This window comes from Microtus oregoni, unplaced genomic scaffold (genome assembly GCF_018167655.1).
Source record: "Microtus oregoni isolate MIOR12 unplaced genomic scaffold, Mior012 000056F_ref0000123, whole genome shotgun sequence".
Lineage (NCBI taxonomy): Eukaryota > Metazoa > Chordata > Mammalia > Rodentia > Cricetidae > Microtus > Microtus oregoni.
In genome coordinates, this window is record NW_024543832.1 from 4,290,575 (window position 1) to 4,315,603 (window position 25,029).

The window sequence follows — 25,029 nt, forward strand, 5'->3', positions numbered from 1 at the left end:
GCCACTGCACCTGGCATTGCTCTGACTCTGGAACTACCAGAACAGGTTCCAGGCTCTGGAAAAGAGCCTCTAGAGATGCCACACTGGTCTCGTTGCTTCTGTGGACAAGACACTGATGCTGTCTTGAAGGCCTGTGCGCTGGACTTTCAGCCACATCTCAGCCAAGGCCCTGTCCCTTTGATGAGAGTCAATGTATGTCTATGCCTTGCAAAGTGTATGGATGCTGGAGAAGGTATTGTGTATGAATAATTACTAGCTATGCTGTACGATTATTGGGCAGGGTGCCAGGTACAAGGGAAGTGTGGCACTGGGAGAGGCTGGCCTGAGTCCCTGTCCTATGCATTGGAGAAGTATACCTGTTCACATTACACAGTCCCTGATCCTCTAAGGCTCTTTCCTATAAGGGATGCATTGTAGTTTCTACTTTGATCCAGCTTTGTCTTAGGAGTTAGGTATCCCACCCATCCACACTATCCTTGCCTCAGATCTGACTACTTGCTATAGATTGTAAGGAACATCTAAGAAGAGGTCTCCAACTAACCTGGTACCAGAACATTGCATAAAGATCCCCAAATAGATTCCACCTGTATTATGGGATGTTCATTGCATTGGCATGTATGCATTTAAACTCTCACTCAACATAAAGGCAGTATCTACAGATGAGCCAAGAGCTTTCATGTTCAGGACATGCAGGGTGAGGACAGCACAGCAGATCGAGGGGTGGGGGAACAACCATCAAATGGTCCCATACACATTATGACAGGATAGGAGAGATGACAAGGAGCCCAGGAAAAAAGGGGAGGAGACAGCACTACACAGACCAAGTGAGAGAAAACCTGGGACAGACCTGGCATGCTCACAGGTCCAAAGGTGAGTGCCAGCACATGGGTGCTGTTTCCAGTTAGTTAGCTGAGCTATTCTGTCTGAATTCTTTGTGAATATCACAGTCTTACAAACATCGAGGTCTTCTTCTTGCTCAGAGCGTCAGGGGAGCCAGGATGCTCCACGAAGGGGGATCCAACTCTAATGTTTCTGAGGAATAGGGGGGCTGTCCTGGTGGGCCTTGTTCTCTTGTTCCCCAGGATAACCTCAGCCACCACTTCTCTTGGTCCCAGGCACATGTTGGACGTGTGTCTGACTCAGTGGCTATTGTGTGGTGTGTGCTAATGTCTGTGTGATGGATTATTCAAAGAGCAATGCAGACCCCGCACTCAGCCCTCGCTCTAACCCAGATGGACGTGAGGCAAGAGCACTTTGCAGGCCTGGGTTCGCATCATTTTCACCGAGGGAAGGTGAGAGAGTGAATGCGTACCTTCATTGCTTTGTGGTTGACAGTGATCATTTTGTAGGAGACTGGGCAGATGTCATGAAGACCTGATGTCACTGGAGCACAGTAGAGTGGGCCAACCTCGTGGGAGGCAACTGTAGCCCAGGCACCTCATACAAATCATCAGAGGAAATCAGAGCGCACAGATTCTTTGTGCCTCCCATGCCACCCCCAGCACATAGAGTTTCCTCTGGTCCAAAGTGTGCCCTGGTGTGGTGTAACTGAAACTCACCATCGACCTTGACAAAACCCTTCTTAGTGGTGGAGCAGCAGCTGGCAGGTGGAAGCCAGGCTGCAGGTCACGAGACTTTGAGTTTTGAAGAGGCATGCTGTCCCTGCTGCCCTTGTATGCCCCCTTTGCTGCTGATACAAGGGCAGGCTGGTGGAGCTGTTCTGCAGCCTTCACACCTACTCCTGCGGCACTGCCATGTGGGGCATGGACCCTGGGAATGGAGGTTAACCGAGCTGGGAAGATACACCCTGAATGTTGGAAGCAGCATCCCAGGGCCCGGGAGCCCATGCTGAATAAAACGGTTACAGAAAGAGGTGAAGTGTCCCGAGTCCTAGCCCTCATCTCATTCTGATTTCTGACTGTGGGCACAATTGGTCACCTTCCTTGGTCTCCTCTGCCCTGCCTTCCCTGCCATGATGAACTACATCCCCAAGCTGAAAGCCAAAGTAACCCCATTTTGTCACGTGTTTTGTTATAACAATGAAAACAGTAATTAGTATCCCTGGCAACTTTTGAAGAGAAGGCCACCACACATGGATCCAGGCATGGGGAGGAGGCTCTATGGCAATGGGATGCTCTAGGGGAGACCTAGCACAATGCTGGCCAACCCTCTCACTCCCTATCTAGGCTTTTATGCCTCATTCCTACCTTCCTGTTTACTGCAGACCCTTCCTGCTCCCAACACAGGGATGGTCCAGCCTCTCTGACAAAGGTGTAACATTGCAATTTAGGCACTTGTGGTCTCTGCTGGCTTTTCCTCCTATTCTCAGTTCTAAGATAAATGTTGATCCCAGCTGTTCCAAGTCTTCCTCAGAACCCCCAGACCTGCCCGGCAGTCTGTACTACCCAGTCACTGCGTTGCTGAGTGTGCGCTGCTTGTGTGCACGTCGGTGTTAGCAGCACTTCCCTTTCCAGTGCGTGAGCTGTATCTAAATGTCTTAATTCTCTGAATCAACAGAGAAGGACACATGCTCCACGGGGTGACTTAGGCATAGACTGGACCTCAAGAGCGCCTCAGGAGTGCGGGCTCATAGCTAGCATGACCTTGCTTGGCCATCTTCATCTAAGTGCTTCCTCTAGGAGCTCAGAGCCACTCATTGTTTCAGAGGTAGACAATCCAGGACACGTGGGCTGGTACTTGCTGATATCATCTGCATTTTTATGGAAGCACTAGTTATGCCTAATATGTTTTGTTAATGGTTATGTAGCTGTCAAATAAATCCCATTATTTCTTATTACATCATTAGAGACCATTAAAACGACATTAGCATGCTGATGTAATTATGCCAGCAGACATACAGCAACCACAGTTACGATTTTATAACTGATCATGGCTGTCCTGGGCTGGCTGATGAATGCTGCTTTCCCCTGCACGGTCTCCTCAGGTGGGAAGACTGGGATGAGCAAAGGTGCTGCTGAGAGCTTGGCATGTAGCCAGTCCTCTGCCGGGCACCACTGAGCCTTGGGCAGAGCTAGACTGCACCGAGTCCTGAGTCTGCCCAGGCGCTGCAGGCCCTGAGAGCCTGAGGCTGCAATGGAGATGTATGGATCTCATCTTTGCAGACACAGTTCTGTTTCTCACTGGTGTGCTTGTTTGTAGCAGCAACTGAGGTGCAGCCATGGGCATTCTCACCTGACACTCCGTGGGGTCTCCTGGGGAGATACCAGCTGTCCATGTGGCCCTGGTCGCCTTTCTCCCTGGCCTGTGCCCTGCCATGCCACTGTCTAAGGAACAGGCAATCTGTGAAGCTTGCAGACTTTGAGAGATTGCCCCCAGCCTTGTCACTTGGTCTCAACAGTGTGTGAAATAAGAGGTGACTAGGACAGGTAGGAGCGAGAGCCACCTCAACTCCTTGGGTCATGAGGTGACTAGGACAGGTAGGAGCGAGAGCCACCTCAACTCCTAGGGTCATAAGGTGACTAGGACAGGTAGGAGCGAGAGCCACCTCAACTCCTAGGGTCATGAGGTGACTAGGACAGGTAGGAGCGAGAGCCACCTCAACTCCTTGGATCATGAGGTGACTAGGACAGATAGGAGCGAGAGCCATCTCAACTCCTTGGGTCATGCATGCCCTGAGTTGTTTCTGTGGCCCAAGGTAAATGAACACCAGGATTCAGCATGGGGTAAATGGATACCCCAAAAACAATGCCTTCAGCAGGAGGACCCAAAATCTTTAGGAACACCTCAGTGAAAAGGTACCATTGGCAACTTGGGTGCCTACAGCCAGCTCATCTGTCCATATAACAATGTGGCTTGCCAATGATGGCCACCCTTGTCACCAGGTCAACGTGAGTTCTGTCCTCAGTGCTCACCTAGACAATCAGAAGATCTCAAAGGGTTGATCTTGGGAACAGAGACAAATATTCATGGTTCCCTTGAAATAGCACCAAGGAATTATGACAGTGTGTCCCAGTGCCACAGTCCTGTCTTTAGACTAAGCAGGCAGTAGCAGGGATAAGCTGCTGTGTTTTTGAAAGTCATTATGGGAGAGCAGTGGTCCCCTCTCAAAGCTCAAAGCTTGTGCTTTGGCCCACGGCATTAACATTTCCTATGCTACCTTAGGAACTCACTTATGTGAAATGATGCTGTAACTCCAGAGGGGAAAAAGTGGCTCAGTGCTTCTCAAACCTTCCAAGTGGTGAAGGACAAGGCAAGCTCTAGAACCATTCAGGAAGCCACGTAGTTCCCTGATCTGCTGTCATCAGCTCTACACCTTATCGTCCCTAGAGTGAGTAGTCCACAGGTGACATGGCTGGTCCGGGGGCTACAGACATTACAAGAGATAGTTCACGGGAGAACTGAGAGCAGGGTCTGATGGGAGGCCTCAGGATGTGGTGCTGATGTGGTGGTATCCCAAAGTCATCCCAAGTATCCAAAGAGAGAGTGGCACAGGTTCAGGTTAGCAGCTAGCCCATCCATCCATCTGCCCGCCCGCCCATCCATCCATCCATCCATCCATCCATCCATCCATCCATCCACATATCATAAGGCTTTCCCACAAAATCAAGGTATCTAACAGACAAAGCACATGTTGGTCTATCAGGCTAAGGTGGAAAATGTGCTATCAAACAATTCAATCAGCAATAAACTAAAAGTTAATAAGTTAATCTCGAAACAACTCTCAACCAAGTTGTCTGCTCTCTCCATATCTATTCAAGATAGTTCTTGAGGTCTTATCTAGAACAATAAGACAACATAAGGAGATCAAGGGGATACAAATTAGAAAAGAAGAAGTCAAACTCTCACTATTTGCTGATGATATGATAGTTTACATAAACAACCCCCAAAATTCTACAAGGAACTTTTACAACTCATAAACACTTTCAGTAATGTAATACAAGATTAACTCAAAAGAATCAGTAGCCCTCCTTTACACAGATGATAAATGGGCTGAGAAAGAAATCAGAGAAATATCATACTTCACAATAGCCACAAATAGCATAAGATATCTTAGAGTAACTCTATCCAAACTAGTGGAATGCTTTTATGACAACAACTTTAAATCTTTGAAAAAAGAAATTGAAGAAGACACTAGAAAATGGACAGATCTACCATGTTCTTGGGTAGGTAGAATTAACATAGTAAAAATTGTAATCTCACCAAAAGCAATCTACAAACTTAATGCAATTTCCATCACAATCCCAGTAAAATTCTCCACAGATCTCGAAAGAAGGGTACCCAACTTCATATGGAAAAGCAAAAACTCCAGAATAGCCAAAACAATCCTGTACAATAAAAGAATTTCTGGAGGCATCACAATCCCTGACTTCAAACTTTACTACAGAGCTACAGTACTGAAAACAGTCTGATATTGGCATAAAAACAGACAGGAGGACCAATGGAACAGAATCAAAGACCCGCATTTTAATCCACACACTACTTTTGACAAAGAAGCAAAAATATCCAATGGAAAGAAAGCAAGCTTATTTAATAAATTGTGCTGGCATAACTGGATATCAACACATAGAAAAATGAAAATAGACCCATATCTATCACTATGCACAAAACTCAAGTCCATATGGATCAAAGACCTCAACATAAAACCTGAACCTTATAGAAGAGAAAATGGAAAGTACACTTGAACGTACTGGCACAGGAGACCACTTCCTAAATATAACCCCAGTAGCACAGACACTGAGAGAAACAATTAAGAAATGGGACCTCCTGAAACTGAAAAGCTTCTGTAAAGCAAAGGACATGGTCAACAAAACAAAATGACAGCCTACAGAATGGGAAAAGATCTTCACTAACCTCACATCAGACAGAGGTCTGATCTCCAAAATATACAAATAACTCAAGAAATTGGTCATCAAAAGAACAAATAATCCAATAAAAATGGAGTATAGACCTAAACAGAGAACTCTTAACAGAGGAATCTAAAATGGCTGAAAGACACTTAAGGAAAAGCTCAACATCCTTAGTCATCAGAGAAATGCAAATCAAAACAACTCCAAAATTCCATCTTCTATGTGTAAGAATGGCCAAGATCAAAAACACTGATGAAAACTTATGCTGGAGAGGTTGTGGGGTAAGGAAACACTCCTGCATTGCTGCTGGGAGTACAAGCTGGTACAGCCCATTTGGATCTCAGTGTGGCAATTTCTCAGAAAATTAGGAAACAGCTTTCTTCAAGACCCTGAAATACCACTTTTTGGTATATTTCCAAAGAATGCTCAACCATGCCACAAGGACATGTGTTCAACTATGTCCATAGCAGCATTGTTTGTCATAGCCAGAACCTGGAAACAACCTAAAAAATGCCCTTCCACCAAAGAATGTATAAGGAAAATGTGGCACATTTACACAATGGAGTACTACACAGCAGAAAAAAAATAAAATCTTGAAATTTGCAGGCAAATGGGTGGAGCTTGAAAACATCATTTTGTGCAAGGTAACAAAGACCCAGAAAGACAAATATCATATGTACTCATGCATAAGTGGCTTTTAGATATAAAGCAAAGAAAAACCAGCCTACAATTCACAATCCCAGAGAACCTAGACAACAATGAGGACCCTAGGAGAGACATACATGTGTCCGTTCTACATGGGAAGTAGAAAAAGACAAGATCTCATGAGTAAATTGGGAGCATTGGTACCTTGGAAGAGGGTTGAAGGGGAGGGGAGAGATAGAGAGGAGAGCAGAGAAAAAGTAGAGCTCAATAGAAATCAATACAAAAAAGATAACATTGAAAGCTACTATATCAAAATTTTATCCCCCCCACCATGTTTCAACAAGAGATTCTGAGAAACATCAATGCAGAATTCCAAGTTCCATTGATTTTACCCACTTTCTGAAGAATGTGGCAGCATGCAATCAAACCCTCAAAAAGAGGCAGTAAAGACTGGCATAGGACTTATGTTACAGGCATTGGAACCCTTGGAAGTGTGCCAATGTAAGAATAGGAATTTACAAATAATCTTCTCATTTATGGAAAAGCACCTGCTCATGTAAACCATTTTACATTTCCAAGCACAGCTTTTTATAAAAGGTAGCATAAATGCTAACCTCTACCAATGACTTTTAATAAAGCAGTATCAACAGATAAGTGTAACCTTTACACTCTATTCTATGAACATGAAATAAAACATATATGATTCCAGGCCTTGATGAATTTACTGTAAGAATACAAAGTAAGACAAGTTTGTAAGTCAGAGAAAAACAGAAACCAAATACTTGGGACACAAAGGAGCATGAGATTACAGAAGTGGTTCCATAATCCGGCTGGAGGCTTTGGCTGCCATAGCATAAACTATCTCTTCACAAGATCTCCTAGAGTAGGAAAAAGATGTGATTTATGTCAAGTGAAGCATGGCTGAGGTGAGGCTCAGGGGATTTTGAAAGTGGGAAGAGAATATTTTTGTCAGAAAGAAGAAAACCAAAGACTTTCATAACTATAACATGTATTTCATAATGTTTAGAAACTTGAATTAGGAGACAAATCATAAGCCTGGCAATTATGGCAAGCAGGACTACAGAAGCCAGCCATCACATCTAATGTAAACTCAGACAGGAAATGTATTATATAGTACATGAAGAACTTGAACTTATAAAAAAATAATGCTGCTGTGAACATAGTTGAATAAATGTCCTTGCAGTATGATTGAGCATCCTTTGGGTATATGCCCAAGAGTGTTATTGCTGGATTCGGAGGTAGGTTGATTCCCAATTTTCTGAGAAACTGCCATATTGATTTCCAAAGTGGTTGTACAGTTTGCATTTCCACCAGCCATGGAGGAGTGTTCCCCTTACTCCACATCCTCTTCAGCATAAGCTATCATTGGTGTTTTTGATCTTAGCTATTCTGACTGGTGTAAAATGGTATCTCAGAGTTATTTTGACTTGTATTTCCCTGATGGCTTAGGATGTTGAGCATTTCCTTAAGTGTCTTTCGGTTATTTGAGATTCTTCTGTTGAGAATTCCCTATTTAGTTCTTTACCCCATTTTTTAAAAAATTTATTTATTTATTAAAGATTTCTGTCTCTTCCCTGCCACCACCTCCCATTTCCCTCCTCCTCCCCCAATCAAGTCCCCCTCCCTCGTCAGCCCAAAGAGCAATCAGGGTTCCCTGCCCTGTGGGAAGTCCAAGGACCACCCACTTCCATCCAGGTCTAGTAAGGTGAGCATCCAAACTGCCTAGGCTCCCACAAAGCCAGTACATGCAGTAGGATCAAAAACCCATTGCCATTGTTCTTGACTTCTCAGTAGTCCTCATTGTCCACTATGTTCAGCGAGTCCAGTTTTATCCCAGGCTTTTTCAGACCTGGGCCAGCTGGCCTTGGTGAGTTACCGATAGAACATCCCCATTGTCTCAGTGTGTGGGTGCACCCCTTGTGGTCCTGAGTTCCTTGCTCGTGCTCTCTCTCCTTCTGCTCCTGATTTGGACCTTGAGATTTCAGTCCGGTGCTCCAATGTGGGTCTCTGTCTCTGTCTCCTTTCATCGCCTGATGAAGGTTAATATTCAGGAGGATGCCTATATGTTTTTCTTTGGGTTCTCCTTATTTAGCTTCTCTAGGATCACTAATTATAGGCTCAATGTCCTTTGTTTATGGCTAGAAACCAAATATGAGTGTGTACATCCCATGCTCCTCTCTTTGGGTCTGGCTTACCTCACTCAGGATAGTGTTTTCTATTTCCATCCATTTGCATGCAAAATTCAAGAAGTCCTTGATTTTTTACTGCTGAGTAGTACTCTAATATGTATATATTCCATACTTTCTTCATCCATTCTTCCATTGAAGGGCATCTAGGTTGTTTCCAGGTTCTGGCTATTTCAAACAATGTTGCTATGAACATAGTTGAGCATATACTTTTGTTGTATGATAAGGCCTCTTTTATATGTGTGTGAATATATATACATACAAAAACATACAAACGCCCCACACAAATACATCCCACACAAATACATGCTCATTTATATGGTGGGGGTATCTCTCTCTCTCTCTCTCTCTCTCTCTCTCTCTCTCTCTCTTTGTAGAGGACCACATAACTTATTACTAGGCAAGGTAATACATGCTCAGAAGAATAAGCCAAGAGGATTAAAAATTGAACGCCCACCTGAACCCCATTGTAGGACTTTGTCTTCAAAAGGAAACAAACAAAAGCCTAACTAAAAAAGAAGCCAAACAACAATAAAAGCCTAAAACAAATACCTTTCAAAGTATATCATATTATCGCAGTTTTATAAGTTCATCATTGTTCAGTGCCAAAGTCAGGGGGCAAGAACATAGCAGGTTCACAGTTGTCCAGCAAGGCCCTGAAGGTCCACACCATGGTCTCTGCAGTTGTACCACAAAGAAGGCAGGGAGGTCAGCACTGGGTGTGAAGATGCTTCCGCACGGCAGCAGGAACAGTGAGTTCTTGCTTGCACATCTGTATGTGTGAATTTATTTCAGTTCTGTGTCATGTTCATGGCCATGGCTGGCCACCCAGAACACACCCTGGCTGCCAGTGTTCATGTCGTCACACAGAGCTGCAGGGGGAGGCGCTCATGTTGAGAACAGGGGTCGCTTCTACAGTCTGTTTAGTGACATATCGTTCACATTTTTGGCATGATTTCATCTGGCGATTTGCCAGTTTCAAATGCCCCTGAGCATAGTGCTGAAGAACTGCCAAACTGGCAGTGTCACATGGAGGAAACATGCGTGTCTTCAAGATTGCATGCAGCCTGTGAGTTCGATACCAGACACTCACCAGTGTGGGGTGAAACGGGTGGATTCGTTCATTTCTGTTGATTAAGACAAAGCTCTGTGTACCCTTCACACTGTGGCCAGAGCTCCAGGAACCTGACCAGCTTCCCTGGGGACAGCATCTCTCTGGTGTTCACTGCATCCCGTGACATCAGAGAACACAGTTCCCAGGGATAATGAGATTGTCTGCTGTGTGTTCTCAATAATTATCGCTGAATCTGAAGGGAAACTTGAAAGTCCCAGAACAAAGTGACTGCCTTTGTTTCCCAGCGGCACCTGGGCATTTCCTCTGGCTCGGTGCTTGGCTTTCTTCCTGTCTGTTAGGGAATCTTTCTAATTCTACCCCAGTTCTGATCTTTATTTGACTTCCGTGGAGTATGCAGTATGTTATGCTGTGACCCGTTATTGAGCAGTAAGAGCCTTGGGTAGGAACAGGAGCCCTTTTCCGTCCATGCTGGACTTTTCCCTGCTCAGTCTTGGGGAGGTGTTGTGCCGGAAACTGTAAGTTCCTGAGTGTGACACCCCCTCATACCCCAAAGACCTAGTTTAGAGTAGTTTAACTAACCTCTCGCTCTTGCAGTCTTTCCTCCCTGTCTTCTGCAATGTTCCCTGAGCTATTTGGGAGGGTGCTTGTTATATCTGTCTAATTTAAGGCCAACTGCTCCACAGTTTCTTATCCTTTGCATTTTGACCAGTTGAGGGTCAATTAATCCCCATCTGCTCTATATACTTAGAGCTGTAAATCAGCATGAGGACTGGCTTGTCCTGTACATTTGAAAGCCAGAGTCAGCCTATTTGCAACTCAGGACATCCCTTACTATACCAGGTTCTAACACATCAGGGGTCCGTGCTGTATGACCACAGAACTAACTGCCAGTGTGGTTTGGTAGAAATTGTCACTTCTTAGAGAAGATTCTAACAGTTCTTTTCTGATCAGAGCTCCAACGTTGTGTGGGCCAGGCGGAGTGACTTTGGTTGGCCCAGGAATCTCTGGTACAGGTAGATTCATCACAGCTCTGTCCCAAGGGTCACTGCCATTGTCATCAGAGCAGATTTCCTTTCAGGCCCTGCAGAGCCTCACGAATGACCCTAACTCACTGAGCAGTTCAGTGTCTGTCATTTTTCCTCCCTAAAGACCTAAGCCCTGCCCCTCCTTTTGCTTTCTCAGCAAGCCATTTGGAGAGAGTCTCACAGATCTGGTCACACCCACTCAACCAGGGAGGCTCTGCAGGAAGTTCCTGAGTGGACACAACGGAGGTGGGGTGTCCTAGGGTGTCCCATTCTGAACAACCATAAATGCCACACTGGCAAATAATGTGGAGATGCCTGGGTTCTCTGTAGAACCGAGGATTACAGACAGCAGAGGTGTAGCTTCCCAACACAGCAACTAGGGCACTCCTTACGCTGATTTTTCTGTATATTGCAAGCGTTTTATATAATCAGCTAACCGTTGGTGAGACATCATGGGTCCAAGCAGGGCATAAGATGTGGTGGTTTCTATCTTTGGTTCTTGTCCCTTTACCCTGAGCATGCAAGGCCAGGAACTCTTTTTCATAAGCAGGAAATACACATAGTATCTGCGAAGGCTGTTCCTAAATGCCCAGTGTCATTGGCAAGAACACAAGTGACACTTTTGTCTGCCCAAGTGCCAGACTTCTACTAGGGAGTTCTTGGATACCGTAAGGCTTATTTTCAGCTACATTGGCCTTCATTGATGGATACTTTGCACAGGTTCCCAAGAGACATCAGGGAACCCTCGTGCCTAGTACGGGGGACTACTATGATACAGAAGTCCATTGTGGAATATGACTTTAACTATGTAAAAGTGTGTTGTAGTTGCTTAACTATGTGAAGATGTGTTACATTTGTCTATTTATTTATGTTGTGGTGTATCGCTTTAGCTATATAAAGATGTGTTGTATTTGTTTATATTGCATTTGTCTAATAATGTAAAGATGTGTTGCTGTTTTATGTTGGCTACATAATGCACATGATTGGTCTACGAAAAAGCTAAATAGCTAATAGCTAGGCAGTAAAGGGATAGATGGGGCTGGAAGGCAGAGAGAATAAGTAGGAGGAGAAATCTAGGCTTGAGAAGAGAGAACAAGAAAGACACAAGACCCTGCCAGCCAGCCAGCTGCCAGCCAGGCATGGGAAAAGCACAAAGTAGGGCATACAGAGTGAAAGACAGACAAAACAGAGATGGAGAGGAGCAGGTTGAATTACTTTATAAGAGCTAGTATAAGTAAGCAAGTATAAGATAAGACAAGGCTTCATAACTAAAAATAAAGCTCCATGTCATGATTTGGGGGCTGGTGGTTTGAGAGAGCCTGTTACTGTCTGGGGATACAGGAAATGTTCAGGTTTACACTCAGGTCTCAGACAACCATCTGTCATGAGCATTCCCAGACATGGTGAGGAGGGGGCCACCAAAGAGGCTACTTGTCAGCATTTGGAGATCATGGATGCTACCTATCTTCAGAGTTCTCAGAAAATGGGCCCAGTACTTTCCTTCCTTCCCAGAAAGCCCTTCTGGAGAGGCAAAGCCAAGAATTCGTTGGGAGGTATGCAGGTGCAGACATCTGTGTATTCCTTCAGGAGAAATGGGGGCTGTTGAGGCTAATCTTCTTGCTGAGAAGGATATCCCGGGATCTGGGGACAGTCCCTGGTCAGATAACTGCATCCTCTGAAGCTATTCCATCATGGAGCTACTGGCATGCTTTCCTTAGTGTGTCTGGGAATGCCCTGTAGGGAGATTCTCAGGAAGGGATCCCAGCCACCCAAACACACTGGAGTTCCGAGGAGGTGACTGCTTTGTACTCGGGTGTCATCTCCCAGCAGCTCTGGTGTGTGGCTTCTGTGGCTGAGCATTTCTCCTATGAGTAAGGACTTTCTCAACATCAAGATAATTCTAGACATAAGTGTCCTGACTCTCTCACAAAGACTGATAAGAATCACCCCAGTGCTTCCCAGAGGTGGGAAGCTAAGAATTGTCTGTAGTAACTCATACTACAGTTAAGCACTGGATATCAGATGCTTACAGGTAAAATAATTTCTAGAAGGTGTTAGAAAGACACCTCATTGGGAGGTGATAGACATGACGTGTGAGGAAGGAACATGCCCCCAACAAGCGCTGGCCTGAATGAAACCAGGAAGGGTGCTGACTGGGCTCTACTAAGAGCTGGGAGTGAGACCCTGTGGGCAAGGCACACGTGGGGACAGTGGTGGTCTAAGCAAGGTGGTGGCAGCACTCCCTGTGCCCACATCAATACCATGATAACTTCCAAGGTTCTAGATTCTCAGACAAGAAAGCCTATCACAGAAGTTCCTCTGTCTTATCATACAGGGAGACCAATTTGGACTAGGTGACACTGGAAATATAATGCCAGTATTTCCATAATTTTAATAGAACTTGAGTTCTGGCTGTCTATGATATAAGGCCAGGAGGTTAGTACTCCTCAGAGAAGATAATTACTCAGTAGAGATTTTACTGAGCCCAAAGTGATGCTGGATTACTGGAATGGTCATTGTCTGCCTTGCTGTAGCAAGGCAGCATCCACCTCCCGTGTGCTGGAGTTCAGGACTGCAGGGGGATGGTGAGTCTGAGGTCCCAGCAGCTGAGGTGAAGATATTGTGAGCAGAGATAATCTCAGTTCACAGCCAAGGGTGACGCTCAGAGAGAGGCGCAGACCCAGCAACCTAGTTGGATGGGACTCTAGGCAAGGACAAATGGCAGCCAAATCTGCACTGAGAGGGAGGAGGGAGGACAGGGGCTGGAGGTGTGTGGTAACTTCATTCTCATGGGCAGTTTTATACTTTAGCAAAAGTGCGAGGCGGTGAGGGGTGGTCTCACCTGGTATGTGGAATCTCGGCCACTTTCCACACCAGGATATCCTCGGCTACCATCTCCCACAACACGCTGCTGCTTTTCCTATTGCTAACCTATCAGGAATTTGCCTTCAGAAGGTCCTTAAGGTGTCCATTTCATGAAGAGTCTTAGGGTCATTGTTTGTGGAGCAGGGTTCACCTGCTGTCAAGAGCAGACACTACCTACCCAGTGCTATGCATGCTACATACAGTGTCTTGCTCCTGTATCACAAGGGGTCCACAGATGATTTCAATGGTAAAGTGACACATTTCTTCAAAATCATGTTCAGCATAGCCGTTCATAAAGCTTCAGGCCTTTTGATCATTGCTGCTTAGCAAGTCCCTGGCAGCGGCTTTTTGTATTAAGTGGTTCTTAATGATGTGGGGGGTGACTCCTGTGGGAAGAAGCTTGAAAACACTTCTCCCCATTCTGCCCTTGACTCTGGTGCTCAAGACTGAGGTTCTTTTCCATAACAGCCTCTCCTTTACACTTGCAGGAATTCCTGTCGGCCACTGTTGGCTATGAGTGCTTTTCTTCTAAGAGAGCATCCCTAGTGTAATGGTGTGTGTGTGTGTGTGTGTGTGTGTGTGTGTGTGTGTAATGTGCTTGTGTGTTAGTGAAAAGTAAAGCCATCAGTAGAATGACTAGAAGTGGAAACTGAGCCCTAGTGTCTAAGAGAAACACTAGCAAGAGCAGCAAAGGCACATCTAACTGCCAGTGTTCAGGAGCTCACAGACAAGCAGTTTTTCATGTTGATGTAGAAATGACCCTGCTCCTAAATGATCTCTTCCAGAGTTTTGGGGCCAGCAGTGACCTTCAAAGTGAATGCCAACATCCAAAATATGACTACTGCAGATGTCACCAAGGCTGCAGGTAAGGCTGTCTCCTCATGCGTGTGTGTGTGTGTGTGTGTGTGTGTGTGTGCACATGCATACACACCTATATACATGGCCATGGCAGAGAACAGCCTGGAACTGCATTGTCACCACTGGCCAAGTCTGAGGTGATGTGAGTAGAGCTGAGCCCAGCTGGGCCTCCTTGTTTGGTTTCTCTAACGCATGGGTCTGGATTCTGTCAGGAGACCTCGTTGTGTTTGAGCTGTGAAGCTCTGCAAAGTGAGGGTTGGGATCTGTAGCTCTGTGTGAGAAGACTCCATACTGTGGCGTCCAGGATCACTCTGGGTTTTCTCGCTGCCCCATGGACCCATCTCAGGGCCTAGTGGTATGAGACAGCACAGTGACTTCTAGACAGGTTCAGAGGTCTCTGAGACTTCTGCCCTGGTGGACTAGTAGTGACTATTGAGACATGGTCAGTAGTGTCACTGAAAACCACAACTGGCTAGTCACTTGGAGCAGAGAAGGAGGGCAGTTTGTACATCTTCCAGAAGGTATTCTGATCCAATGAGCATTCCTGCGTGCAGTGGTCTATGAATCTTGGAAGTAAGGAAGATGCACGTAGCATAGCAGCCATGGTGTTTGGTGTGAGGTGGTGGAAGATGCTTGTGCTTTAAGTCCATTTCTGGGAGACCATGCTGAGGGCACAGCCCCAGACATGGAAGAGCACTGGTCCTCTTTAAACTTATACATTGTTCAATTTGTGAATTGTTTTGTTTCTAAACCATAAGTGATTTTAGATAACAGTGTTTCTATTGACTTCAAGACAGGTGTGCTTCGTCCCCTTATGGCATGGTCTTTGTCCTGTGATGGCAGAGTAGAAAGTAGAAAGGGCAGGTCCATTTGCAAGGGACCTGCCCTTCATGTCCTCTGCTTTGAGTGCTGTTGGGCTTGCTCACAGGGACCTCCAAGCCCTGGGATGCTCTGTGTGGAGTGATCAGAGGGTAGCAATCTAACTTAAAAAGCAAACTTGTGCTTAGACTTCAAAAATTGGCAGGTCTGAGTTTTACAGGGTCATTACATTGTCTGATTGTAAGGCATTTTGAGCTGGAGCATGGTGTGGTGGAGTACTGTGTTATTATTGCTACGTCATTTGGAGATGCTTGTCTGGGGATTCTGCCACCTGGAAAGAATGGAACCAAGTTGCGATGACTTTGATCCCACGTAGACGTTAGGCCATGTCTTTCCTTCATGAGCATCTGCTTCACATGAGTGACACCTGAACACATTTAAGAGCAGCCAGTTGGGTCTCACACAGAGATGCACCTTTGTCAAGAACAGATCATCCCAGGACAGGAAGTAACACATGGAAGTGAGTTGGCTAGAACTTTTAAGAACTGTAAGTGGATCAAATGGGCTAGAGGTGAACATGGTCAAAATATGTTGTATGGAATTCTCAAAGAACTCATAAAAATGAGAATAATAAAAAAAGATAGTCAAGTTCAATTTGTGCTGCTCATCCCTATGTAAATGTGTGGCCTTTCACTGGAGAGTGATCAATTAATCATGGAGAGTATTCTTATTTTTTAAAAAATCGTGTCTACATACTCATACACAGTAACCTATCTACTGGCTTTCTGGAGAGCGAGGTTGACTTTCTCTGATCTCATTTTGGGCCATTTCTAATGCATTCGTGCCATGTTCTAGCTTTGGACTGAGGGAGAGGTCACAAGAGACGAGAAGGTTGGAGTCCTGTATATTCCCAGCTTTCAGCATGCTTGCTCTGCCTGCCTGCTCCAGGCACCTCTGAAGCTGCTCCACCACAATAGCTGTGCAATCCACATGATTCTCACTGCTTGAGCATGTATAGAGTTGTAAACAAGTGTGCGTAATGTAAAACATGTCTTATCTTCATGTTTCTAACAATACCATGTTATTATGGATGGATATAATGCTGTATGAAAAAAATAAGTCTGAGACCGCTTGCCCAAGTACAGTGAGTCCCCATTCCATCCTCAAAGAGTCCTGGTTCCAGGGTGGCCTACTGAGGACAGTTCCAAGTATGGACAGAGAAGTTGAATTTTGTCTTAAAAGGCATTTCCTGGATCCTGTATCTTTAGAAGGTGACAGAGAACACTTCCAGTGTCATCAAAAACTTTCTAATGTCTTATTTGGGCAGGTACACAATGCAATGCCGTTGTTGCTGTGGTCATAAAGCTAACAGAGCCTTCTGCAGAAATTTGTGGGATTATTATGAGCTACCTGAAAGCCCACTCCTGGTTTGCATGTGGCCTCCAAGGAACTAAGTGTCACAGAGATGTCATATCCTTCTTCGTTAGTGAAGGAGGTATAACCCTTGTAATAGAACTTACATTTTTAATTAATTTTATAAAAAGTAATACAAACATTAGTGAATAGGTATACACTTTAATACTGAGTTTGTCCCCATCAAATCCATACGGTGCTAATACTGAGTGGCAAGTGTGATCACTCTGTCATTTAGGATCTCTTCCTGGTCCTAGGTGACTCCTTTCTGGAAATTCTACTTCATTAATTTATTTTAATTTCTACTTTCTTCTTTGAACAAATTATATTAATTATACAAAGATACTGGGCTTCACTGTGACATTTTCATGTGTCTGTACATGTCCTCTTCATCCCCTCTGCCACTCTAATTCTGTAATCCCATTCTATTCTGTACCCTTTTCAAAGTACAGGGTCCACACCTTTGTCTTTTCCAGTCTGCCTCGTTTTGCTGCCCACAGTGTGCTCCGGTCTTGCCCATTTCCCTTGTTCTTGCTCCTGGACGAGTGGTCTTCCACTCTGTTTCTCTGGCACACTCTCCCGACTTGCTCATCTGCTGGTGGGCCTTCAGCCGAATAAGAAACATGGGGGTGAGTACTGTAATTTGTGGCTGTTAAGGTCTTAAACAAAGATGTGGATCCTGTGCTTAGGAGGGCGTAGGGACACCGATCGTCACTGTGGTCCTGTACCTGGCTTGTCAGTCACTCTGGCAACCACAGAACAGTCTACCTTCCTTCTTCCCTCCTTCTTTCCTTCCTTCCTTCCTTCCTTCCTTCCTTCCCTCCCTCCCTCCTTCCTTCCTTCCTTCCTTCCTTCCTTCTCTCCATCCTTCTTTTTGACACTCATTAATTTTCCATTTTTTATTGAGACTTTGATGCTATGTGTTTTATTTAAATTTATTCCGTAGTTTCTGTCAGATTCATTTTTCCTACCCACCCAACTTTCTGTGTTTTTCTTTTTCAAAACCCATTAAATCCAATTTGTGCTGTCTAGAAACTCTTGGGTGTGGGGCCCACCATGAAGCATGGTCAGCCTACTAGGCTCCCACCCTTAACAAAACTTTCTCTCCTTCTCCCAGCAGCTGCCAGCTGCCTGTGGGGTGGGGCCTTGTGCCCGTGTCTCTGCTCCAAGAAAGAAAATTCTTTCTTACTCTTATTTCATTGGGAGTTTTTCCTTATTCCTTAGCTTCTTATCATCATTTACATTTCTCTTCTCAAAAACAAGAGGCTCTTGCTTATCTTGTAGAAGCCAGGGTTTGTTTCCTCCCTCTTTATGGAGACCCCACTTATTAAACTTCCTATTAGGTTACCCCTCATCACCTGAATACACTCATTCTGCCTCTCCTCCATGACCTGAGGTCAGGTTCTTCCTACCAAAGCTGCTCTTCTACCTCAGGAGGCATTGGGGCTGCGGTGAGTAATATCTAGTGGGTGTGCCTGGCTCATTTACTGACTCTGTACTCAGGACTTGCCTATTCCCAACTGGTCTCAGGAGGAAACAATTCAAACGCAAGATAAAACGATTTTGAACCATACCCACTGAAGGGTTTTAGGCAGAGTGGCAAGGTATGACGTGTATTTTAACTGCATTAAAAAACTCTTACTCAGATTGAGATATGCAAGACATGATGGGTCATCAAATCCACTGGGGAAAGTTGTAGAAGATCAGGGGGAAGAGAAGGCAGATGTAGTGATATGGATGAGAACTGGGGTAGGAACAAGGAAGGGGACATGGAAGAGGTCAGGGATATAGAGAAGGACAGTCCTGTGAATGCAGATGATCATGTGGATTGGGACGGTGACATGGATGACATGAATAGGAACTGCAGACAGGGACAGCAAGGCAGCAGGGAACTGGTTGGATGGGACCTTGGGCAGAGGTGGGAGGTCGTGGTGTATGATAGCATTGCTGCAAGAGCAGGTGCAAGTTCACACCCTTTTCCTGGTTTGTACCTACATGGATATCTGTCACCACTGAGACAGGAAGTGCTCGGGGATAAACATATTGAGCAGAACAAGAATATGAGTTTTGCCCATGTTGATACTAGGGACGGATTCTAGAGGAGATACAGTCTGTCTCCCAAAGGCTGTGTGCTAAGTCTTGGTCTTAAACATGCATTGGCAGTGGGAGGCAGTGGCACCTCAGTGAGGTGACCCGAGTGGGAGGGAGCTGGGCCGTCTAAAAAATATCATTGAAAGTGATATTGTACACTCAGGCCCCTTCCTCCTCCCCCCACCAACTTCCCTTAGGAGAGCAGTCTTCTCTGCTATGCGGTCTTACCACAGATCCCTAGCAGTTGACAACACAGCCACACACCAACTCTTCTGAACTGTGAGCTGAAACAGACCTTTCCAGCTCTGATTATCTCGAGTATCTCATCATAGTCACAGAGATCTGTATAGTTCAGTCATGTGTGTAGATACACTCAGAATAGAAAATCACAGTTTTCCCCCTGTAGGCCTGTCCCGTTGTGTCAGGCAGGCTCTACCTAAGGCAAGTGCTGGCTAGTGTCTGATCATCTTGACACAAGCTACAGTCATTTGGGAAGAGAAAAACTCAAATGGAAAAAAAAAATGTTCCTACTAGATTGTCCTGTGGGCAAGCCTAGGGGCTTTTTGTGCTTAAAGACTTGGGTCCAGACCACTGTGAATGGTACCACCCTTGGGCAAGTGGTCCTGGATGGTATGAGAAAGAAAGTTGAGCAAGCCACAGGAGCAAGGCAGTAAGCAGCACTCCTCCATAGCCTCTGAATCAGTTCCTGCCCTTACTTCTCTGGGTGATGGTCTACAAGCTAGAAGATGAAATAAGCACCCCCTAAAGGGTTTTTTACCAACATAGTAGAAACTACTGCTATGACAGGCCATGACTACAAGAAGTGTAGCTTTCAGTGACCTGCAGGCCCTGGCTCTACCTATCTTGAAACCTTGCCCAAAATGACTCGGGTTATGAACCTTGGGTTGAATTGTGGTGTCAACACTATCAGGACAGGATAAAGATGGACAGGTAGCAAGCCTGGGCTTTTCTGTGGCCATTTGTTGGGTTTGGTTCCTTGGTGCTCTGTGGATGTCAATACCCTCGCTTTGAGCATCTCTTCTCCTCTACCAGCTGTGGCTATCTAGCCTCCACACTAATGACCTAAAGGCCCTGCTGGATCAGAGACTGATTGGAGAGCATCTGGCGATGGCCAGGGCACAGGGGCTAACAGGTGCTCCAGAGAGGGTGCATCTGCTGAAGGGACGCCCTCCAGCGACAGCAGCAGCAGCAGCAGCGGTGGCTTTAGAGTTTCAGCCTCACAGGGACTCCCAGCAGACACCTGCTGCCTTCTCACCTCACGATATTCAGCAGTGTCAAACCTGTCTTCTGTAGATCCAGGGTATCTCACCTGCATCCTCCCTGGTGTATCCTTCTTTCTCTGTTCACTCACAGGGGTGTGTCTGCTTCCTCTTATCCTCTTGCCTGGGGAATGGAAGTAGCTTCACACCTAGATGGGAGTGCCTTGTTCCAGAAACAGGAACGAGCTCTGCAGAGTGACTTTGCATATCTAATGTGGGTTCAGATAAGTCCTGGGGGTGGAAGGCAAGGTATGAGCCTGCATACACCAGGTCATATTCTTGAAACCCCTCAGGCTAGCTTAGCAGGCTGTCTCTGAGCAGGGGAAGCAATGCCTATCAAAAGCCTCCTTTTGGGAGTTCCACAGATGTTTGTTCCCATGGCAACTAGATGAAGAGAAGGGAGAATAGGGAGCTTGCTCTGAAATCTGGCTCCAACTCCGAGCCACTCATCAAAGGCGCACCTATGCTCTCTATCAGGGCCTGTGTTTAGGGGTGCCCGGGGTTGTCTCATCTCCAGCTGTCATTGAGCCATACCTGACTCTGCTGACAATCAGGATATGTTGGGCCACATCAGGCTAGACAGGAGGTAACTGGCTCTGGAGACATGGCTGTCTAGTTCTCATTGTTCCCAGTCCTCTTTGGTGTCCTCACAGCTCTTCAGCTTGCCTCCTTAGCCCACTGAGGCCTGGTACTATCCCTTCCCGCTAGTTTTGGTCAGGGCAGGGGGATTTGCTCAAACCTCAGCAGTGTGAGTGTTCATCCTAGAACAGGTCAACTGAGGGCAAGATTGGGGGTTGGGAGGTTAAAATGGTACAGCTAGGATGTCTACTGCTGTGAAGAGACACCAGGACCACAGCAACTCTTATAAAAGAAAACATTTAATTGGGAATTGGCTTAAAGTTCAGAGGTTTAGTCCTTATCAACATGGCAGGAAGCATGGTGGAATGCAAGCAGGCACAGTGCTGGAGAAAGAGTCAAGAGTTCTCCATCTGGATCCTCATGCAACAGGAACAGAGTGAGCCATCAGACCTCAAAGCCTGCCCTTGGGCTGCTTTAGTGCTGAGTGACTTGGGAAGGAGCTGGCTTGAGAGCACAATTTAAATTCCTGATCCTAGAGAAGCTAAATAAGAAGGTGAACCCATAGAAAAACATATAGGCATCCTCCTGAATATTAACACTTTCATAGATGGATGGCTGGAACACCTCTGGCTTCAGAGCATGTCTTCATCAGAAACAGTACAGGCCTATTGGAACCACAGCTAGGGGCAGTACTGCAGGACCACAGCCCCTGGTGCAATGAAGACTGCAGTTGCAAAATGGTCAATAGGAAAAAAGGGCTGCACAAAAGCCAGTTCTAGCCACGTCTGGAGCTACTCAGGCTCCACATGGACGATTGTTGGATTTATTAACAACAAACCCTCCCTACTTCCGATCTTAGAGTTTCCCTGTGTCCCCTTACTAAATCCACCCTCAGCACTTTCTGCAGCTTCCCTCATCCTTTCTCCCCTCCTTGTAGCACCTCCCCTCAGCCTGGGCCACTTTCCTGAAGTCCCTCAGGCAGAGACCCCCTTCCTGTAGACCTCCTCAGGTGGGATCCTTTTGATAGCCTCCCTCTGGTCAGCGTAGCAGGCTGTCTTTGAGTAGAGGGAAGTGTCTGTCAGAAGCCTCCTTTAGGCAGTTCTGCAAGATGCTGATCTCCATGGCAACTAGATGTGTCTCCTGGACCAGGAACTGGGGAAAGCTGGCCTCATTGTTCCCAGTCCTCTTTGGTGTCTTCACTGCAGCTTCGAAGCCTCTAGGGCTGATGGGGTGAAGTTAAGGAGGAGACAGAATAGGGAACCTCCATCCAAGGCCTCCTTCTACATTTTGGCCACTCATTTGCCCTTTGAAGCTTGCAGGTGCCCTCTCTTTCCAAAGAGACTAAAGAGTTTACTTCACGGGCTGCTTTAGTGCTGAGTGACTTGGGAAGGAGCTGGCTTGAGAGCACAATTTAAATTCGTGATCCTAGAGAAGCTAAATAAGAAGGTGAACCCATAGAAAAACATATAGGCATCCTCCTGAATATTAACCTTCATCAGGCGATGAAAGGAGACAGAGACAGAGACCCACATTGGAGCACCAGACTGAAATCTCAAGGTCCAAATCAGGAGCAGAAGGAGAGAGAGCACGAGCAAGGAACTCAGGACTGCAAGGGGTGCACCCACACACTGAGACAATGGGAATGTTCTATCGGGAACTCACCAAGGCCAGCTGGCCCGGGTCTGAAAAAGCCTGGGATAAAACTGGACTCGCTGAACATAGTGGACAATGAGGACTACTGAGAAGTCAAGAACAATGGCAATGGGTTTTTGATCCTACTGCACGTACTGGCTTTGTGGGAGCCTAGGCAGTTTGGATGCTCACCTTACTAGACCTGGATGGAAGTGGGTGGTCCTTGGACTTCCCACAGGGCAGGGAACCCTGATTGCTCTTTGGGCTGACGAGGGAGGGGGACTTGATTGGGGTAGGAGGAGGGAAATGGGAGGCAGTGGTGGAGAGGAGACAGAAATCTTTAATAAATAAATAAATAAAAGAAAAAAGAAAAGAATATATTTTCAATAAAAGGGAAAAAGTTCCTTAAAAAAAAAATAAATAAATTCTAAAGGACTGGGGTGGAGCTGTTGGTTGCTATTGCTGGCCTGACCGCTTGCCTGACATTGTGCAGGACATCTGGAGTCAGAGAATGCAATTAATCATAGAGAGAGCAGCCGTCAGTGTCCGTCCTCCACAGGAGGGGGTCCACAGCACCCCGGAGTTAGGAGAATGGTAGTATGTGCTCACTAATGGGGACTGGGCCTGTTGCATGGCACACTGAACGAGGTGTTTCCCCGGGCTTTCTCCACAGGCCCAGCCTGTCGACACTAGAACTTGCATTACACAAAGTGTGGCGTGTGAAGATGGCACGGAGACGGTGTCAGCAGACAGAATTATCATCTTGTCCACGGGCAGCTGCGAGGGACAGCGCTAATCCGCGCTGCACACTCTCTGATTAAAGGTGGATGGATAGTCCCTCCACCTAGATCTGAAGACAGTTTGCACCTTATCAACACCTCGTCTCATTACACTTGCAAAGGAAACAAGTTTTCGGTTTTAAATCTTTAGCAAAAGCAATTGCATGGCTCGTGCCCAGAACACAAAGCAGTATGAACGGACAAGCGGGCCCCATCTTCACAGCTCTTGATACCTCCCACTGCTCCCCGCGGTTAGCTCAGGTTGCCACCTGTTTCGGGAAGTCTGCTGTGTTTCTGCTAGAATGAGAGAGGTGTTGTCTTGGGTTGATCAATGATGTCATTATTGTCTAGCTTTGACATCAGAATTTACTCACCTCCCTTTGGGGTTCACTGTTCCTCTTGCAGAGGTTTCTAGTTCCTTTCTAGTTTGAGAACTAGTGGCAAATGTACATGAAGGCTGTCCTTGTACCTACAGAATAGGCCCGAGAGGGGAGGTAGAGCCCAACCCGTGGGAGTCTCCTGACCCCATGTATGGAAGTTGTGAAAGTCTGGACTTCTGTAGCTGGCCGCGGGGCTCTGCCAAGACTGCCCTTACCAGAGGACACTCCGCTAGCCCTTCATGGATGCAGTCATAGAATGCTTGTATCCACTCTTGCCAGGGTTCCCCAGTCCCACAGGCCTGCTCTTCTCTCTGTCTGCCGCTGCTTTCTTCACTTCCCAGTCCATCTGACTCCATAGAAATTCTGTTATGCATTTATAAGAGCCTCCCTTCCCTCCCCTCAGCCTTTGATGGTTTCCAGCCCATCTCTTCACACTTCTCTGTCCAGCAACCTGAACAGCAAACTCTGGCCCTCAATCTCTCTCAGCAGCTGCCACTTTGGTAGTGAGCTCAGTACTCTTGGTGTATGCCTTATCATGGGCTGTGATCATGGCTGAGGCAGAATTTAAGAGATTTAACAGGCTGTAGGGGCCATGAAGCCCAGAATATTAACTTTCTGGCCAGTCACCTCATCTGGCAAAGCTCTCAGATCGACATGGAACTCAGCAAATACGGAAGCTATTAGGAGTGTGAGAGAGGCAGGTTAGGGAGGGGCCTTTCTGTTAAAAAATAGTAAGAGGATGAAGCTGTCTTTGTTGCTCTAAAGCAACCACTTGTCTAAACAAGGCTGTGGTGGCTGATCTTAGTTGTCTACTTGACTACATCTGGAATTGACTAAAACCCAAGCACACCTGGAAGGAAATTTTGTTTAATTTGAAGTAGGACGATCCATTTCTTTTTTTTTTAAATTTATTTATTTATTAAGGATTTCTGCCTCGTCCCCACAACCGCTTCCCATTTCCCTCCCCCTCCCCCGATCAAGTCCCCCTCCCTCATCTGCTCGAAGAGCTATCAGGGTTCCCTGACCTGTGGGAAGCCCAAGGACTGCCCACCTCTATCCAGGTCTCGTAAGGTGAGCATTCAAACTGCCTAGGCTCCCACAAAGCCAGTATGTGCAGTAGGATCAAAAACCCACTGCAATTGTTCTTGAATTCTCAGTATTCCTCATTGTCCGCTATGTTCAGCTAGTCCGGATTTATCCCATGCTTTTTCAGACCTAGGCCAGCTGGCCTTGGTGAGATCCCAATAGAACATCCCCATTGTCTTAGTGTGTGGGTGCACCCCTCGTGGTCCTGAGTTCCTTGCTCGTGCTCCGTCTCCTTCTGCTCCTGATTTGGACCTTGAGATTTCTGTCCGGTGCTCCCGTGTGCGATCCATATCTATCACCATGGACGATCCATTTCTAATCTGGATCTTTGAGGTAGGAAGACTCACCTTTAATCTAGATCTTTTGGAGTGGGAAGATACACCTCTGATCTGGACCACATCTTCTTCTGGAAGCCTCAGTAAGGACATGGAAGAATGAAACTCTTTCTTTGCCTGCTTGCTCTTACCCTCACTAGCAAGTTCAGTTCT

The 25,029-nt window shown here is 46.1% G+C and overlaps 1 protein-coding gene across 1 annotated transcript in view; it reads left to right on the plus strand.

Moving 5' to 3' along the window:
- Nucleotides 1–25,029, plus strand: part of Ptprn2 (protein tyrosine phosphatase receptor type N2) — a 744,114-nt gene that overhangs the window by 353,949 nt on the left and 365,136 nt on the right. The window contains exon 11 of the mRNA XM_041638770.1: nucleotides 14,410–14,489. Within this exon, the coding sequence (XP_041494704.1) occupies nucleotides 14,410–14,489 (80 nt within the window). The remainder of the gene's footprint in view (nucleotides 1–14,409; nucleotides 14,490–25,029) is intronic.